Genomic DNA, 20,578 nt, shown 5'->3' with positions numbered 1-20,578 from the left:
GAGCTGGTGGTTAAGACAGAAGTGTAGTGGACTTGACTGAACCCTCTGTGGTGGAGCTGGTGGTTAAGACAGGAGGGTAGTGGACTTGACTGAACCCTCTGTGGTGGAGCTGGTTGTTAAGACAGAAGTGTAGTGGACTTGACTGAACCCTCTGTGGTGGAGCTGGTTGTTAAGACAGGAGGATAGTGGACTTGACTGAACCCTCTGTGGTGGAGCTGGTTGTTAAGACAGAAGTGTAGTGGACTTGACTGAACCCTCTGTGGTGGAGCTGGTGGTTAAGACAGAAGTGTAGTGGACTTGACTGAACCCTCTGTGGTGGAGCTGGTTGTTAAGACAGAAGTGTAGTGGACTTGACTGAATGCTCTCAAGCCATGGCTTGTCTTCCAGCTACATTAGGGGCGAAAAACACTGAGGCGGATTGTTAAGTACTTTCCGTGCGCCCATGTCTGTCCAATGATGAAGTACAGTAGCAGGATTACTGTGTGTGGAAGAGTTGTGTTGGAACATTTGACACAATAATGTACTTGTTCCTAACTTGTACAAGTCTGAACAACCGGAGTTCATCTCGCTGTTTATTAGCTCAAGATTGGCTGTAGACTGTTGTATTTGAGCAAGACGCTCTTTGTATGTTTTTGTGATCCATTTTAAAATGGAATAAAGTATATTGTATGTCTTGGATGTGTGTCAGTGGGGATAGATAGAAAGCCTGCAGCCGGCATATTCTGTCCCACATGCTTCAGTCGACCTCGCTTCACAATATACTGCGCTTTCTTTATTCCTATCACTGTGTATTGTGGAGCTGGCTGAGGAAACCATATGGGAACTGAATATTCTGCTATCTCCTCCTTGACTACTATCTTGACCTTGACCTAGAATTCCCCATTTAAGATGGCTCGTCTACCATGATTCAGATTCATGAGACACGGATATGTTCCTATACCACCACTTCATTGCTGGTTATTGTTTGTATATGTTTTGTATATTTTGTTCTGAATGTTCTTGCTGTTGGGCTCTGGTGGGTAAGATTTCCAAACTTGAAACGTACTCACCAGTGAGGAAAAAAACTCCTCTAGCTAATTAGTCTGCAATGAGATTTGCTTGTTGTGAGATATTTTGTGAAATGTACAAAATATTACCCTGGACTCTATAATTTAAGCAAGGAGTCAGCTCAGGACTGCAGTGATGTTGGAATTTCAGCATTACAAATGACTCCAGTTCCTAGAATAGTTTCAGCAAATGGTCTGTGCCAAGAAAAGCATATTTATTTCAATCTCTATTGCTTTTCCTGGGTTTACTGTGATAACAACCCAGCTCTCTGGGGGGTCTCGCTACCTAGCATTACAGCAATATTAGAATTTGACTGGAGAAGGAAGCTTTGTGCACACTTAAAGCACACTGTAGACAGGATACCTCCACGAAATCGCTGCTGACAAAGGTGAGTCGTGGTTAAAAATAAAGCTTTGCTTTTCGGTGACTGTTAGTGTATGTGCGTATCCTGTCTGCTTTTATTCACAGGATTATGTCTTGTTTTTACTCAGCACCTGCAACTCAACACCTCAGCAACTCATCCAAACTCACCTTCCACTGTCGCTACGCTAACTCACCCAGACTCACCTTCCTCCAAGTCTCTACTCTAGCTCATCCAGACTCACCTTCCTCCAGTCTCTACTCTAACTCATCTGAACTCACCTTCCTCCAGTCTCTACTCTAACTCATCTGAACTCACCTTCGTCCAGTCTCTACTCTAACTCATCCAAACTCACCTTCCTCTGTTGCTACGCTAGCTCATCCAAACTCACCTTCCTCTGTTGCTACGCTAGCTCATCCAGACTTACCTTCCTCCCAGTCGCTACTCTAACTCATCCAAACTCACCTTCCTCCAGTCTCTACTCTAACTCATCTGAACTCACCTTCCTCCAGTCTCTACTCTAACTCATCCAAACTCACCTTCCTCTGTTGCTACGCTAGCTCATCCAAACTCACCTTCCTCTGTTGCTACGCTAGCTCATCCAGACTTACCTTCCTCCCAGTCTCTACTCTAACTCATCTGAACTCACCTTCCTCCAGTCTCTACTCTAACTCATCCAAACTCACCTTCCTCCAGTCGCTACTCTAACTCATCCAAACTCACCTTCCTCCCAGTCGCTACTCTAACTCATCCAAACTCACCTTCCTCCAGTCTCTACTCTAACTCATCTGAACTCACCTTCCTCCAGTCTCTACTCTAACTCATCCAAACTCACCTTCCTCTGTTGCTACGCTAGCTCATCCAAACTCACCTTCCTCCAGTCTCTACTCTAACTCATCCAAACTCACCTTCCTCTGTTGCTACGCTAGCTCATCCAGACTCACCTTCCTCTGTTGCTACGCTAGCTCATCCAGACTCACCTTCCTCTGTTGCTACGCTAGCTCATCCAGACTCACCTTCCACTCAGTCCCTACGCTAACTCACCCGGACTCACCTTCCTCTGTTGCTATGCTAACTCATCCATACTCACCTTCCTCTGTTGCTACGCTAGCTTACAGAGACTCACCTTCCTCTCAGCTCTTGGTTCTCAGGTAGTCCTGCCCCCAGAGCACCACTTGAGGTTTAGGAGAATGAGGCAGAGAACAGGAGAGGAAGGCTTCAGTTAAATCCTTCCCTCCACTCCCCTGCAGTGGGATGATTAAGGCAGTAGAACAATGAAGTCATTTCTAGTCCAGATGCTGAGAGGTTGGTTTTAAGAGACTATGGTGAACACTCTGAAAAACTGCTGAGATTTAGTACCTCTGAGATCTCTCTTTGTGTACAGCAGAGCTCAAGACCATCTCAACTTGACTTTGTTACAGAATGGTCCTGTAAAGCGTTCATAACTGTATATATAGTTTACGATGGATTAATTCCATTGCACTTTCCCATCATTGCTGGCCTTGTTTTTAGTTGGCACTTTAAACCAAATTGGTTACAGATTCATCACAATGTTCATGTAGCACTCAAGAAGACATCTAACTCCATCGCTTACTATTCATTTTTCAATTACATTTCTCTTTTCAATGCAAGAGGTGATCGATCATGCACAATCTTCCAAGAACTCAACATCCTCATCTCTACTTCTAAGGACATATCCTTGTAACCAGTGTTGGGGATAACTTTACAAAAGTAGAGTGTTACGTAATCTGATACATTTTTATGAGTCACTAGTAATATAACGCTTTACTTTCCATTCAAAGTAATATTGTAAAGTAAGTAATATGTAATATATTCCTATTTCAAGTAACTAATCCCAACAACTGCCTTCATTTCTTTTCATTGTGATTCTAATCACTAAGATCTGGCCTTGCATTATCAGTTGAAAAAAATGTAAGATAAAATATAAATCTTACTGTAGACTGGAAAAGACCGCTTGAGAGCAGAGTGTAGCTCATAGTTAGTTAGTTTTCAATATAGTTTTCAATATACCTCTGGCAATGTTTTATTAATTGAATAACTTATTCCTTTTTCCATTTCATATTCACTGATGTGCTTTTAATGGTGCTGCGAGAGGATAAATATTCCAAAGAACTTCTGCCCTCAATTTCCCTCGGCAACCGTGGCTTCAATCTATTATTCCCACAATACATCTGCAGGCGCTGAAAACGTTTGCATCCATTACAGGAGGTTAGCTACAGTCACAAGCTACAGTCATTTTGCACCCAATGGGGATATTATTTTGTTATTAAACCCCACATTATCTTTTTTTTATCTGGGATTTCTCAGGGGAATTATTTGAAATGTTTTAATTATACAGTATTTGTCTAAATTTCCCATTGACAACGAGGTATGATTTGATCTAAAGATATACTCTACTAAGTTAAAATCATACAGGGTTGACCTCTATCTCCCTTCCAAAGCACAGATGAATGGGGACGTACACCGCATAACTATATTGTTCTTCATCACTTTTAATGTCTCATAAGTGTCTTTCATTTGTGTGTTTTTGTTGAAAGGATCTGTATTGCTAGGACAAAATGGACAACGTCAGCAACACTCACTACTATCACTAAGATCTGGTACATGTCAGCCCTGAGGCCTCAGCAGACTTTAATTTCCCCTTTCTCTCTGTCTCAGATCAGGCCCCTATATGCTTTACATTTATATTTTAGCACAGGATTTGTCTTAATTACATCATGCATACAGATGATAGTGATTTGGCATTGTTAGCATCTCATACTAGCTATACCTTGTTTAAGTGACCTTGGATGACTGGTTAACTCCTCAAATGAGGTCTGTGACCATTAGTGATGAAAGATTATATCAGCTGATCTAAGAAGGGCTATATAAATACATTTGATTTGATTAGGAAAATTCCTCATCACCTTGTAAAATGCACAATAGCTGATTTGGTGATGATGATGTTTCTCATTATGTAACTTGTGAAATGTCATTATAATATTATGCCTTGAGCAAATCACATTATAATGAAGCAATCCCGTTATCATGAAGACTTGTTTTGTTGTGTCATTCCATCATACTCTTATGACATCCATGTAATGTGAACCATGTGCTGCTTCGCTAGTGGTATTTGTGGCTATAGCCAGTCGTTGTCATGCTGGTAAGTCCCTCTCAGCTTTCCCTATATGAGAAAACCATGCTTGCATTTTGGTTATTTCACAATCACATAGTTACATTCTCACCACACATGTAATGTGAACCATGACTCTGACAACAACATACTGTATCATATGAGTGCTGCTAGTGTCTATGCTTTTGTATTGCTGCAAAGCCGTGACTTTCAGATTATTTTAAGTTGTTGTCCCCATGGTGCACATTTCTGTTGAATTCAGACGTCCCAGTGCCCTGACCTGAAGGAGCCTGTCAAGCATTTATAACACAAACAACCTTCGTTAGCACGCCTCTGTGAGCCTTGTTAGCGATCCTCTGTGAGCCTTGTTAGCGATCCTCTGTGAGCCTCGTTAGCGCGCCTCTGTGAGCCTCGTTAGCGCGCCTCTGTGAGCACAGGGTAATAGAGCATGAGCAGGAATGCCTATGAGCCATCTGAGCAGTGACCTTTGAACTTAAGGGGCTCAGTGGTCCTGGTGTGTAGTTATTCAACCTTTAAGATTTCTTCATAGTACAAAGTCTGACTTAGGTCACAGTCTCTATTGGGCATAGGTAGCAATTATCTTTTCTATTAAGGGAACTTAGTTATGCAGAAGCTGTTGGTGTCCTTATTATACCGAATTATTATACCGAATTGTCTCACAGATAACTCTCTCTGTGTCTCTGTCTCTCTCTCTCAGGGCTCACGTGTCTTCGTGACCGCCTCACATTCCGTTTCTGTCAGACCCTCCAGTGGCTTGGCCGATGCCACCTGCCTGCCGTGCGGACGCAGTGCTGCAAGACCTGTGGCCGGCGTTCCCGTGGCAACGAGCGCACGTCCCGTCGCTGAGGTCAGCGATCAATATAGGGTGGACACGGTCACCCACACTCTTACACTCTCACACGCACAGACATGGACACGCACAGACATGGACACGCACAGACATGGACACGCACAGACATGGACACGCACAGACATGGACACGCACAGACATGGACACGCACAGACATGGACACACACACACAACACATACAGATTATCAGGTAACAGCTCTGGACTTGCAAAATTGCAGCATCCATCTTGTCTATCTGTCATTGAAGGGTGAATCTTGAGCTGGATACACACACACACAATTTCTCATACAGGGGTCTAGTGTCAAATTGGTAGCTACGCTCACCCTGCTGTCCTGGCTGCTGGGTCAGAGCTGCTGGGTCAGAGCTGCTGGGTCAGAGCTCCTCAGTGCTGTTGGGATAGAGCCACATTCTGGGGGGTAGGAAAACCATACCTGAGCTGTGCTTGATTAGTTTGCCTGGTATAATGGAACCAATGGAATAGTCCCAAAGGTGCTAATAGAATTATATCAAGCACTCCTCAAAAAAATGATTTAACACATAATAGGATGGAACCACATGTCACCACACATATTCCTCCAAACTGTATAAAGAAGAAACATGGTTGTTGCTCTCTCTACTGTTGAGATAATGATGTGTTTGTTTGCACTTTTCTCTCTGATGGATCCAACTGTTATTCTGTTTTGATTGTGAGAAATGTTGCAGCTGGAACACGGGGTTTAGTCATATGTCTGGTTCAGCCAGTAGCAACGTGGACTGGAACACGTGGTTTAGTCATATGTCTGGTTCAGCCAGTAGCAACGTGGACTGGAACACGTGGTTTAGTCATATGTCTGGTTCAGCCAGTAGCAACGTGGACTGGAACACGTGGTTTAGTCATATGTCTGGTTCAGCCAGTAGCAACGTGGACTGGACCACGTGGTTTAGTCATATGTCTGGTTCAGCCAGTAGCAACGTGGACTGGAACACGTGGTTTAGTCATATGTCTGGTTCAGCCAGTAGCAACGTGGACTGGAACACGTGGTTTAGTCATATGTCTGGTTCAGCCAGTAGCAACGTGGACTGGACCACGTGATTTAGTCATATGTCTGGTTCAGCCAGTAGCAACGTGGACTGGAACACGTGGTTTAGTCATATGTCTGGTTCAGTCAGTAGCAACGTGGACTGGAACACGTGGTTTAGTCATATGTCTGGTTCAGCCAGTAGCAACGTGGACTGGAACACGTGGTTTAGTCATATGTCTGGTTCAGCCAGTAGCAACGTGGACTGGAACACGTGGTTTAGTCATATGTCTGGTTCAGTCAGTAGCAACGTGGACTGGAACACGTGGTTTAGTCATATGTCTGGTTCAGTCAGTAGCAACGTGGACTGGAACACGTGGTTTAGTCATATGTCTGGTTCAGCCAGTAGCAACGTGGACTGGAACACGGGGTTTAGTCATATGTCTGGTTCAGCCAGTAGCAACGTGGACTGGAACACGTGGTTTAGTCATATGTCTGGTTCAGTCAGTAGCAACGTGGACTGGAACACGTGGTTTAGTCATATGTCTGGTTCAGCCAGTAGCAACGTGGACTGGAACACGTGGTTTAGTCATATGTCTGGTTCAGCCAGTAGCAACGTGGACTGGAACACGGGGTTTAGTCATATGTCTGGTTCAGTCAGTAGCAACGTGGACTGGAACACGTGGTTTAGTCATATGTCTGGTTCAGCCAGTAGCAACGTGGACTGGACCACATGGTTTAGTCATATGTCTGGTTCAGCCAGTAGCAACGTGGACTGGAACACGTGGTTTAGTCATATGTCTGGTTCAGCCAGTAGCAACGTGGACTGGAACACGTGGTTTAGTCATATGTCTGGTTCAGCCAGTAGCAACGTGGACTGGAACACGTGGTTTAGTCATATGTCTGGTTCAGCCAGTAGCAACGTGGACTGGAACACGTGGTTTAGTCATATGTCTGGTTCAGCCAGTAGCAACGTGGACTGGAACACGTGGTTTAGTCATATGTCTGGTTCAGCCAGTAGCAACGTGGACTGGACCACGTGGTTTAGTCATATGTCTGGTTCAGCCAGTAGCAACGTGGACTGGAACACGTGGTTTAGTCATATGTCTGGTTCAGCCAGTAGCAACGTGGACTGGACCACGTGGTTTAGTCATATGTCTGGTTCAGTCAGTAGCAACGTGGACTGGAACACGTGGTTTAGTCATATGTCTGGTTCAGCCAGTAGCAACGCGGACTGGAACACGTGGTTTAGTCATATGTCTGGTTCAGTCAGTAGCAACGCGGACTGGAACACGTGGTTTAGTCATATGTCTGGTTCAGCCAGTAGCAACGCGGACTGGAACACGTGGTTTAGTCATATGTCTGGTTCAGTCAGTAGCAACGCGGACTGGAACACGTGGTTTAGTCATATGTCTGGTTCAGTCAGTAGCAACGTGGACTGGAACACGTGGTTTAGTCATATGTCTGGTTCAGTCAGTAGCAACGTGGACTGGAACACGTGGTTTAGTCATATGTCTGGTTCAATCAGTAGCAACGTGGACTGGAACACGTGGTTTAGTCATATGTCTGGTTCAGCCAGTAGCAACGTGGACTGGAACACGTGGTTTAGTCATATGTCTGGTTCAGCCAGTAGCAACGTGGACTGGAACACGTGGTTTAGTCATATGTCTGGTTCAATCAGTAGCAACGTGGACTGGAACACGTGGTTTAGTCATATGTCTGGTTCAGTCAGTAGCAACGCGGACTGGAACACGTGGTTTAGTCATATGTCTGGTTCAGCCAGTAGCAACGCGGACTGGAACACGTGGTTTAGTCATATGTCTGGTTCAGTCAGTAGCAACGCGGACTGGAACACGTGGTTTAGTCATATGTCTGGTTCAGTCAGTAGCAACGCGGACTGGAACACGTGGTTTAGTCATATGTCTGGTTCAGCCAGTAGCAACGCGGACTGGAACACGTGGTTTAGTCATATGTCTGGTTCAGTCAGTAGCAACGCGGACTGGAACACGTGGTTTAGTCATATGTCTGGTTCAGTCAGTAGCAACGTGGACTGGAACACGTGGTTTAGTCATATGTCTGGTTCAGTCAGTAGCAACGTGGACTGGAACACGTGGTTTAGTCATATGTCTGGTTCAGCCAGTAGCAACGTGGACTGGAACACGTGGTTTAGTCATATGTCTGGTTCAATCAGTAGCAACGTGGACTGGAACACGTGGTTTAGTCATATGTCTGGTTCAGTCAGTAGCAACGTGGACTGGAACACGTGGTTTAGTCATATGTCTGGTTCAGTCAGTAGCAACGTGGACTGGAACACGTGGTTTAGTCATATGTCTGGTTCAGCCAGTAGCAACGTGGACTGGAACACGGGGTTTAGTCATATGTCTGGTTCAGCCAGTAGCAACGTGGACTGGACCACGTGGTTTAGTCATATGTCTGGTTCAGCCAGTAGCAACGTGGACTGGAACACGTGGTTTAGTCATATGTCTGGTTCAGCCAGTAGCAACGTGGACTGGACCAGCGTACTGATTTAGCATACAGTTGTTACACATTTGTTAACTACAAGATTACCTTGTAGCTCGTACAATGCTTTGTCTTGATAGCAGCTGATGTAGCGACAAGTACATGTAGCGTAAGCAACACCACTTGTCAAGTTGGTTCCCAGCTTGTGAACAATGCTTTATAAAGCAGCTACGTAGTGTAATTAGAGTTTCATGAATGCTTATGAAGTGAGTAAAAAAAAAAAGCCAAATTCTTTGACAATGGTGCTGCGAAAATAACCTGGTGCTAGAGGCGGCCTCGAGCTTCAAACTCCGTCAGGTGTTGGCTGACCAGTGCCTTTTCTACTTGAATCCTTCCTTCCATTAAAGTATTTGTCTCTAAATTCTGCCGTTTTAGTATTTGACATTTTAGTATTTGTCTCTAAATCTCAGTAGAATTCAGCTTTGACCTTACGTACAGTAATGGGAGAATTGTTATTCAGTGTACAGGGGAATAGAATCATTAGAGTAATGTTACTTTTAGCCATTCTCAGAGAATTACGGAGGGCATAGAGGTTTTAGAACAACAGCAAGGGAGGAATATATGAATTGCTAATTTAAGTTATCAGTGCATTGCTTTTATAAATTAGAATGAATAATTTTGTATGCCTCCAAGATTGAGTATTTCTTCTGTCATTTTGATGTAGTGAGTTGGCTGTCATATTTTGTTTAGGCAATATGCAAACACTTGACCCGCCTCCCCTAATTTATGCACTCAGATGTGTAATTATTACTAATGATGATACATTGTTCTAAGAATTAATTTCCTGTCAAATGTTTCGCTTTTAAATTAGTTCTTTCAGAATTCCTTTGTTTTTGAGGATACTCTGTTAAAAAAACTACAATATATTTTCTTATCATGGCACTGTTAATCAGCAATACTTACAGTAGTTTCAATTCTGAGACCTTTATTCTTATTCACCTTTCTTTTAACCACTTTTTTTGACGACTTAGTTTATTTTGTAAATCTGTGACCACTGAGAGATACCGTATATGTGTCACTTTTGACTTTGAAATGTCCTTTTTTAGTTTGACCATACACATTAGAGTTGATAATGATGATAAACCTTCAGCAGTCCTTTACGAGACTCAGAAGCAGTTTATATCACTCCTGATTCAGGGATCCTTTTAGTCATGCAACCTGAGGAAATTAGGATTTACCACAAGGTTTGTTCTGACAGATGAGTGATTAGTCTTGTAAATGTTTTGCTTCATAAGTGATGTATCCTTTATGTACAGTCATGTTTTTCCAGCAGCTTCCCATTCCTGTAGTGGTGGGACAGAGGTTATTCTATGCTCTGGGCTATATTGGCACCATCTGTAAGCGCTGTGGTGAGGTTGAACTCTGACTTCCACCTGAGGTTGATGGTGAGAACCAGGGCAGAGTAGCTGCCTGAGGCTTTCCTGCAGTGGATATGTGGCATACTACTATTTGTGAAACAACGTTTGCATATTCATCTCTAAAGGGCACAGGGAAAGATCTCTTTTGTTGTTTCATCTTGCCTCTTAACAATGCTCAGCATGTTCAACAGCACTCAAACCCATCCACTTACAAAAGCCATTTAGTCATGCTTTTTTGTGTTCATCAATAGTACATTTATTTTGTAACATAAATGTTTGTACTTTACATTTTGTATTTATACCACTTCAAATAAAATTGTTGAAAATAAAAACCCAGTTTCATGCATTATTCTGCTGTGTTTCATGATTAAAAAGAATATTCCATGTACAGTGTTTCCATTCAAAGCTACAGGGAGGCCGGTTGTCAAGTATTTCATGTCTCCAGTCAGAAAGTCACAGATCTGAAACTCTTTATGCAGGCAGCTTTTCACTTGAGACGATTCAGAACAGAAGCCAACGTCCTCAGAGGAAGTAAAGCACTGCTGAGGGTTTTTATGTACAACACTTTCTTTTCTTCTTTTTTTATAACAATACAAACGACAACATACAAGACACTCACAAACATCCACAACATCACCCCTGCCCAGACCCAAGTGCTCACACCCTCCATCTCCAGCGCCTCAAACTGCACCATTTTGTTTCTCTCTGTCGCACATGCACTTTCAACATTTAGATAATAAAACATCTGACCTTTCCATTGTGTTAACAATGGAGGATTGGTTGATTTCCAGTTTTGTAAGTATACGTTTTTTCAAGATGATTGATGAGAAAATTATCGTCCAACCCATCGGGTATCTCACTGCACCTTCATATGTCTTGAAATATGCAGACAGACAAATTAAAAGTACATTTACATTGTAATACAGCCAACAGCCAACTTTGTCCACCATTTTTTTTAAAACACATCACTCTTTTCCACCCAGCCTTCGTTATCTCAGACACATGGACTGGAGGGTGATTTACGCTTTTTCAATTAACAATCATTTATATAGGTAAAGAAGTGGTGGAGTTTTGGAGAAAGGAGCCCCCTCTGAGATATGTTTTTACTGTTACAGCTTCATTCTGTAATCACATGGTGGTGTTTTGTGAGTTCTCTTCAGTAACAAAGCCTTGAAGATGAGCTAATAACCGCGCATGTGGCAAATAAAGTATTCATAACCATTTATAAAAAAAAAAATTCTCCAATTTCATGGTATCCAATTGGTTGTAGTTAGTCTTGTCTCATCGCTGCAACTCCCGTACGGACTCAGGAGAGGTGAAGGTCGAGAGCCATGCGTCCTCCGTAACACTGCTTCTTGACACAATGCCCATCCAACCCAGAAGCCAGCCGCACCAATGTGTCAGAGGAAACACCGTACACCTGGCGACCTGGTCAGCATGCACTGCGCCTGGGCCCGCCACGGGAATAGCTGAGATAAGGATATCCCTGCCGGCCAAACCCTCCCTAACCCGGACGACGCTGGGCCAGTTGTGCGCTGCCCCATGGGCCTCCCGGTCGCGGCCGGGTGCGATAGAGCCTGGACTCAAACCCAGAATCTCTGCTGGCACAGCTAGCACTGCGATGTAGTGCCTTAGACCACTGCGCCACCCAGGAGGCCACATTCAGAACCATTCAGAACCATTGATAACATTCAGAACCATTCATAACATTGATAACATTCATAACCATTGATAACATTCAGACCCATTCATAACATTGATAACATTCATAACCATTTATAACATTCAGAACCATTAATAACATTCAGAACCATTCATTCATGTATGCAGTTAGACCCTCAAAGTCATACCAGTTAGTGTTACCAGATCAGTATGATTGCTACCCAGAGAATACCATGCTTTAGTTCTATCACTATGGACTCCAATGAGGCTTCACTAAGGGTCTTTTACAGCCTGGGGCCACAGGAACAGTTAAACCCCTTCCACTGGGCCTTGTTTTGTTATGGATCTCAACAGCTTGTTAAAGGTCTCCCTTGTATAAGCACAGTGGAGCTAGTCTCTACTCTTTCACAGAGGATCACTTGGCCTGTGTCATGATACCCACAAACACAGTTCTATTCAATCTGGAAAGATGAACAGATTCCTGGATAGAAATGAAAAGCCGACATTTGCAGTCTCTGCTAAAGCGGGAACATGTTCTTTTAAATGTCATTTCTGCTGTAAAGCTGAATTTCTGCCATGCTGATTGAATAGAACCCAGTAAGATAAGGTGGGATGGTAATGTCTGTGTGGTGTCCGTATGTCCACAGTTATGTCCATTACTTCTGAATCAAAGGAAACGGGATGTTAACATACACATACTGTAGTTCTGGGGTGGGATGAAGTAGGAGCGGCAGGACAATAACAGCTTTTGTTAACCAGATTCACAGCTTTGCACTGTGTTAACAATGACTTTGCACTGTGTTAACAATGACTTTGCACTGTGTTAACAATGACTTTGCACTGTGTTAACAATGACTTTGCACTGTGTTAACAATGACTTTGCACTGTGTTAACAATGACTTTGCACTGTGTTAACAATGACTTTGCACTGTGTTAACAATGACTTTGCACTGTGTTAACAATGACTTTGCACAGTGTTAACAATGACACGTGACTACTCTTGTTGATGCTGCTCCAGCTGACGACTTCATCACAATTGAACTCTTCAGTTTCCACCGACTTCCATTCGGGTTGCAGCAGGTATCTGAGGATTTCTTGAAAAGGACAGCGAACAAAATGTCACACCAAAAACATTGCTATCTGGTCATGCCGCAAAGCTTGCTGTCAAAATGTGTGTTTAACCAACCCTAACCTTTTAATCAACCCTACCTCTATCAACAGCCGTGTATCCCACAAACAATGCAAAGTGGTGTGATAATTAAAAACAAGCTTTATCTTCAACCTCAACGCTTAACCTTTACCATTTATCCACCTTGCTACCATGGTAACAGACACAAGGCTGTAAACCAATCAAAGCAATCAATGTCTGACTTTAGACATCAAAGTCTTGTGAAAGTTTATACAGTTCTCACTATAATCATGCTGCAACAAAGGAAATGTAGGTGTTTTATCTCTGTTTTATCTCTCCTGTTGCACCAAACATTAGTTTGTTTGTTGGTGATTTCCTGTTGAAAGATGTGGCTGATACAATCAACTACAGAACACATGTGGTTTCCAAATGTTACATAAGCTCGTAACAGGATCTGCTAACAATTAGAGGGATGCAGAGGAAAGAAAAGTGTATTTTATTGTCTATTGAGTGTAGACAAATTAATGCAGATTGTATTTTCCCTTGGGTGATTGCCAGGCTACACTGTTCACAGAAACTAATTTCATTAGAGAAGCTCCACAATGGCGCCGTTGCTGGTTGGCTTTATCTCTGGCCTGAGGGCATGGTGTCCCACTCTGAAGCTCTCTCAAATACGGATCAGTCACTCAGAACCGGACTAATGCCAGTCTCATTCTGATCCCACCAGTCTTGAGATGGACTTGATTACCAATAGGAAGGGTCTCTAGGTACACTGTACACAGCCTCAAATAAATATAGAGCCCTAGAAGTGGGTGTCTCCCTTTAAGCCAAGTTCAATCAATTCCTTCATTTTAAACTGCCATGAAGCCACATGAGATTGCTTGGAGGAGCTGGGTTCAATTTGGTGCTCAGACAAGGTGATTGTTGTTTTCTTGCTTTGGAAATGATTCCGCTGCCAGTAGAGCACAATTACAATACAACCATAACAACAGCTAAAAATATGAAACTGAATGGCTTTGTGTCTCTGAAGATTTAAAGTAATCAGTTATATTTGGCTGTGTCTAAGGCCTGTCTATTGTGCTTGTGACTTGTTTTTCAAGTATAAATGTAGCCTATTATCACTTAAATGTGAAATCCATCTATGGAATTTAATACTACTAATTACCTTGTTGTCCTCAGTGTGTTATGTAAAACTCCAGCATGTTGTTATGTCATCTTTTAACAACGCAATCGCAATTTGAGAGTTCTACGTTGCAAATGATAGTGTATGATTGTACCGCAACTTAACTTCATTGTTGTCACATTCAATGGTTCATGAAAGAACCAGAAGTAGAAACACCATTCACACCAAAGCAACCCCTCCACTAGTCCAGAACAAATAGGTACTCTGTCATAGAAGATTTCTCCATTGGTACCATAACTTATCAAGCCTGTGGTAACATAGCAGGCCATCCCCACTGGGCACACACTGGTTGAATCAACGTTGTTTCCACGTCATTAAAATGAAAATCCATTGAACCCTACGTGGAATAGACGTTGAATTAACGTCTGTGCCCAGTGGGTTCCTGCCATTACAATAAGTTGTAGTAGGAGACCTACACTGCCTTCAGAAAGGATTCACACCCCTTGACTTTTTCCACATCTTGTTGTGTTACAGCCTGAATTTAAAATGGATTACATTGAGATGGTGTGTCACTGACCTACACACAATACCTCATAATGTCAAAGTGGAATAATGCTTTTAGAAATTGTTACAAATTAATAAAAAATTAAAGCTGCATTGTCTTGAGTCAATAAGTACTCAATCCCTTTGTTATGGCAAGTAAAAATGTGCTTAACAAGTCACATAAGTTGCATGGACTCACTGTGTGCAGTAATATAGTGTTTAATATAATTTTTTTATGATTACCTCATCTCTGTACCTACACATACAATTATCTGTACGTTTCCTCAATCAAGCAGGGAATTTCAAACACTGATTCAACCACAAAGACCGGGAGGTTTTCCAATGCCTCGCAAAGAAGGGCACCTATTGGTAGATGGGTGAAAAAAATTAATAAAGGTGTATGAATACTTTCTGAAGGCACTGTATGTTTAGAGAAGAGAAACAGCGCCCCTCACAGGCAAAATTAGTACATTACATGGCAAATGATAATCTCTAAGGTAAGAGGAAAGACATCATAATGGGACCCATTGATCATAACCACTGTCTCTCTCGCTCTCTCTAGCTCTCTCTCTCTCTCTCCATCTCTCTCTCCAGTTCTCTCTCCAACTCTCTCTCTCCCCTCTTGTGTTCTTGTCTTCTTCCATCAGTTTTCCTAGGGGCCTTTAAGTGTTGAAATATTGTAGCCTTAAGCATCGCCTCAAGCACTGGTTTTCATCCCTGAGCATTGCTTTTCACAGTAAATCTGGGAAATCTGTTAAATCTTTTCAGGGAGATTAGAAGTGAGACTTTAATGGTCTGGTCTATAGGGTAATATCTTGTCTGACTTTGGGAACTAAGTGATGGTGGGTTAGGTGGGTTGTCATGTAAGGCTATATATAGAAATCACCTTAAACTGTTTTGCAGTAAATTGCCATTAGGTTTTAGCTCGTAGGCTATTGCAGTTTTAAAACACATGGACAACCTGATTCCTGGTCCCTGAACATAAACCAGATGGCACTTCTCTGTTTTGTTTCAATGTGTTTGTCCCCATCTCATTACCACCAGGTAGAGCATCTAGTCTCACGCTGCATTCATTTCAAAGTTCTCTAAGGTACAGTATAACAATTAACTAAGCCCTTGCACTCGTGGGAATTGGCCTATATGGATAGGGCTACATTGAAATGTTTCTTACAGAAGAAATATGGAACGCATAACCATGGTAACAATGAAAAGGGAACAGTTTGGCATTTATGGGAACATTATTAGACTAAAGGTGAGGACACAACAGTTCACCTAACACAAGACTGAATTCAAACCTTACACTGTTGATTTGATGTGAGTTTTACATTAACTGTACTTTTCGCCGAGAGGTCTAACTGGTGTTTCCAAGTGGCCACAGACCTCTCCAAAGTGTGCACATTTCTTTAAAGGAAAGATTCACCCATTTTGAGTGTTATATTGTATGTGTGCGTCCTTTGAGCGACATTCTATCGATTCCCGGAATAATTTCATGTTTTGAAGTGTATCGGAGCTATTCGCCATTCAAGCAGGCAGAAATACAGGCGGTATGATTACTTTTACATCCATCTGCTTCAAGCATGCAGCAGTTTAATATTGGAAATGAGAGGAGCATTCAAGCAGGCAGAAATACAGGCGGTATGATGACTTTTACATCCGTCTGCTTCAAGCATGCAGCAGTTTAATATTGGAAATGAGAGGAGCATTCAAGCAGGCAGAAATACAGGCGGTATGATGACTTTTACATCCGTCTGCTTCAAGCATGCAGCAGTTTAATATTGCAAATGAGAGGAGCATTCAAGCAGGCAGAAATACAGGCGGTATGATGACTTTTACATCCGTCTGCTTCAAGCATGCAGCAGTTTAATATTGGAAATGAGAGGAGCATAATTTTACAACGAACCGGAACAGAGCCCTAGGCACTAGATATGGTGAAGGAGATGTTTTGGCATCACACTGAATATCACAGTTCTGTTGTACATATTGGGATGTTTTGCCGACAGCCTAACTCTCGTTAGATGAATGAAATGTCAGCTGAGGATTTAACCTCACGGCCAACAGCTCTACTTCTCCAGCTGATCTGTTCACTGTAGAGTAGATACACTGTGTCAGCAGGTTTCAATAGTTCAATCGTGTCAAGATGAATGAGCGTACAGTACTGCTCATAGATACGGTATAACAACCACAATATGATGGAGTATCATTTCTGTCTTGGCTGTGAAGACTGCAGTATGAAAAACACAAGGGAAGCAGCATAAAACATGATGTATGAGAAGTTCTCTACCGGTCAGATCTAGTAAATGGTCTTACTGTTCCATTTCTCCATAGTTCAAATGCTTAACAATTTAGTTATTGTGGTGGGTCATTCTTGAATTGTGGTGGAAATGCTGTCCTTTGACTTTGGCACCATGTAAAAACACTTTACAATTACAAAAACATGACAAATACTAAATGTTCAGTTTTATTTAACTGTTGTTTAATAACAAAACATGTGTACATCCTTTATACTGCAACACATCTATTTGTATGCATTGTAGAAACTACTGGGGGCCAGCAAATTGGCTTCTGCCACTGGTGATGTGTAGTGACATGGTTTTGGGATTTAGAGCCAAGGAAGCAGCTACTCTTCCTGGGGTCCAACCAGGCTTAAAGCAATTACATCGCAACAAAACACAACAGCAACCTACATCCTCAATAAAACAATACATCATAAAAAGGTATTATTCTAATGTGAGCCAGAGGTGTCAGGGAGGGACAGAACGATCGGTCAGTGATACACCAAAACACATTCCTGGTGTTGTAGTAAGGACACTACAAAAAGAAAAGCACTGTCCAAAAGGTCCAGTTGAACATTTTCCACAACTTGTATGCTCACCCCAACCAGCTCTTAAAAAATCCTTAATTAAAGGGGGAGTCGGCAGGTCCTACATCAATGTTTGTATAAATAAATTAATTTTATGTAGTCATTGATTCTTGAAAAACTTAATGAGCTTAGTTTAGCTGTCACACCCCATCAAAACCCAACATAGAAGCTTGTTTTACCCCTATGTTTGTAAACAATGAAAATGTAAACAAACACTGTAGCCTCAACTTGGTTAAAACTATAATTTTGATATCATAGATGGTCAGTCCTTTCATCCATAGCTCTGTCTATGAATTAGGTGGTTACATCCCCATCCCTCAGAAATGTTTTACATCTACACACAATACCCCACAATGACAAAGCAAAACCAGGTTTATAGAATTTTTTTCACATTCATTTAAAAATAAAAAGCAGAAATACCTTTATTTACGTAATAATTCAGACCTTTTGTTATGAGACTCAAAATTGAGCTCAGGTGCATCCTGTTTCCATTGATCATCCTTGAGATGTTTCTACAACTTGATTGGAGTCCACCTGTGGTAAATTATATTACATTTTAGTCATTTAGCAGACGCTCTTACCCAGAGCGACTTACAGTAGTGAATGCATACATTTCATACATTTTTTCTCCATACTGGTCCCCTGTGGGAATCAAACCCACAACCCTGGCGTTGCAAACACCATGCTCTACCAACTGAGCCACACGGGCTTGATTGGATATGATTTGGAAAGGCACATTTGGAAAGGCACGGTCCAACAGTTGACAGTGCATGTCAGAGCAAAAACCAAGCCATGAGGTCAAAGTAATTGTCCGTAAAGCGCCAAGACGACAGGATTGAGTCGAGGCACAGATCTAGGGAAGGGTACCAAAACATTTCTGCACCATTGAAGGTCCCCAAGAACACAATGGCCTCCATCATTCTTAAATGGAAGAAGTTTGGAACCACCAAAGACTCTTCCAAGAGCTGGCCGCCCGGCCAAACTTAGCGATCAGTTATAGGTTTGAAGAACTCCTCAGGACATTTCCTCACACCGTATTATAAACAGACCTTGATTTTCATCTCAAGAAAGCTTTTGATGTTTTTTTCTCTCTGTCCATCCTTGTAGCCACATTCAAAGGGTAAGAAAGAGAACATTAGTGGTTGGTATTCCGCAAATACATATGCAAATACACTTCAATAATGAACACAAATAGGCCCGCTCAATACATTATGGAAACAGAACAAAACTGTAATTCTCTTGGACGATCACTAGATGTCACCTCATCTTTAAAATAGAATATCTGTATCTGTGTTCCCTTTTGAGCATACATTTATACATTATATGTTGGGGTGTTGTCTGTGAATGGAAATAGAAGAAACAAATGCAGTTCTGTCCAGCTGATATGTCATAAGAGCAGATATGTCATCAGAGCAGATATGTCATCAGAGCTGATATGCCATAAGAGCAGATATGCCATAAGAGCAGATATGCAGATATGTCATAAGAGCAGATATGTCATCAGAGCAGATATGCCATAAGAGCAGATATGCAGATATGTCATAAGAGCAGATATGTCATAAGAGCAGATATGCCATAAGAGCAGATATGCAGATATGTCATAAGAACAGATATGTCATAAGAGCAGATATGTCATAAGAGCAGATATGCCATAAGAGCAGATATGCAGATATGTCATAAGAGCAGATATGTCATAAGAGCAGATATGCCATTAGAGCAGATATGCCATAAGAGCAGATATGCAGATATGTCATAAGAGCAGATATGTCATAAGAGCAGATATGTCATAAGAGCAGATATGCAAATATGTCATAAGAGCAGATATGCCATAAGAGCAGATATGCAGATATGTCATAAGAGCAGATATGTCATAAGAGCAGATATGCCATAAGAGCAGATATGCCATAAGAGCAGATATGTCATAAGAGCAGATATGCCATAAGAGCAGATATGTCATCAGAGCAGATATGTCATAAGAGCAGATATGTCATAAGAGCAAATATGTCATAAGAGCAAATATGTCATAAGAGCAGATATGTCATACGAGCAGATATGTCATAAGAGCAAATATGTCATAAGAGCAAATATGTCATAAGAGCAGATATGTCATAAGAGCAGATATGTCATACGAGCAGATATGTCATAAGAGCAGATATGTCATAAGAGCAAATATGTCATAAGAGCAAATATGTCATAAGAGCAAATATGTCATAAGAGCAGATATGTCATAAGAGCAGATATGTCATAAGAGCAGATATGTCATAAGAGCACTAGCGGCAGAACTTTCATGAAGGTATCAGCATATGGAGGATGATAAGTGCCAGTTCGACAATGAAATACTTAAATGCTAAGTAGGAATGTGAATATGATAAAGGTGTTTATATTTTAATATTATTTTGCATGATGCAATCATGCCATAATTAAATTACAAAGTAAAAATTATATTGGAAATAGTTAATTGGAAAGGGTTAACAGAATTTCTAAATGAAAATTGTAATTCGTAAATGGAAAATGCGAAATGGTATCAGAAAATCGTACTTGCAAAGTGAAATTGAAAGTGTCTGTTTTCATTTTCTAACTACCCATGTAGTATTTCCTGTTTTTAATTTGCCATTTACATTTTTAAAAGACTCCTGGAGGCGTGAACCAGGAGAGCAACACCACACCCCCATGTAGTAGTACATCCTAGCCATGTCAGGCTCTCTGTCACTTAATGTTAGACTGGAGAAACCAACAGGGTTAGAAACCCAGATCTCCTGCGCACCAGAAAATAGTTGGCCTGCTAAGCTGAAGCCTAGGCATTGACTCAGGGGGCCAATGCAACTCTTCAGGTTTCAGGCAAGGTTAGACCTATTCATCATGCATGTGTGATCGCTGAACCACCTCAATTACAATTCACCATCCTTTGACCTCCTTACAGAGATCCATCTGAGCCACGGCACAAATGACTGCCAGGGTTTGAACAAGGGTGT

General features: G+C 41.8%; 2 protein-coding genes across 2 annotated transcripts in view; both read left to right on the top strand.

The window, feature by feature from the left end:
- The window catches only part of LOC115202536 (A disintegrin and metalloproteinase with thrombospondin motifs 7), a 172,442-nt gene extending 166,503 nt beyond the window's left edge, over nucleotides 1-5,939 (top strand). The window contains exon 24 of the mRNA XM_029766660.1: nucleotides 5,260-5,939. Coding sequence (XP_029622520.1) covers nucleotides 5,260-5,408 — 149 coding nt within the window. The 3' untranslated portion in view covers nucleotides 5,409-5,939. The remainder of the gene's footprint in view (nucleotides 1-5,259) is intronic.
- On the top strand, nucleotides 5,536-10,621 carry LOC115202535 (uncharacterized). The gene is made up of 3 exons (XM_029766659.1): nucleotides 5,536-5,602; nucleotides 6,038-6,127; nucleotides 6,179-10,621. The coding sequence occupies exons 1-3, from the start codon at nucleotides 5,536-5,538 to the stop codon at nucleotides 8,935-8,937; spliced, it is 2,916 nt and encodes a 971-aa protein (XP_029622519.1). The 3' UTR covers nucleotides 8,938-10,621.
- Nucleotides 10,622-20,578: the final 9,957 nt, after the last annotated feature.

The sequence above is a fragment of the Salmo trutta genome, chromosome 12 (assembly GCF_901001165.1).
Source record: "Salmo trutta chromosome 12, fSalTru1.1, whole genome shotgun sequence".
NCBI classification, from domain to species: Eukaryota; Metazoa; Chordata; class Actinopteri; order Salmoniformes; family Salmonidae; genus Salmo; species Salmo trutta.
Note: the sequence above shows the minus strand (reverse complement) of the source record. Positions and strands in the feature narration are given on the sequence as shown.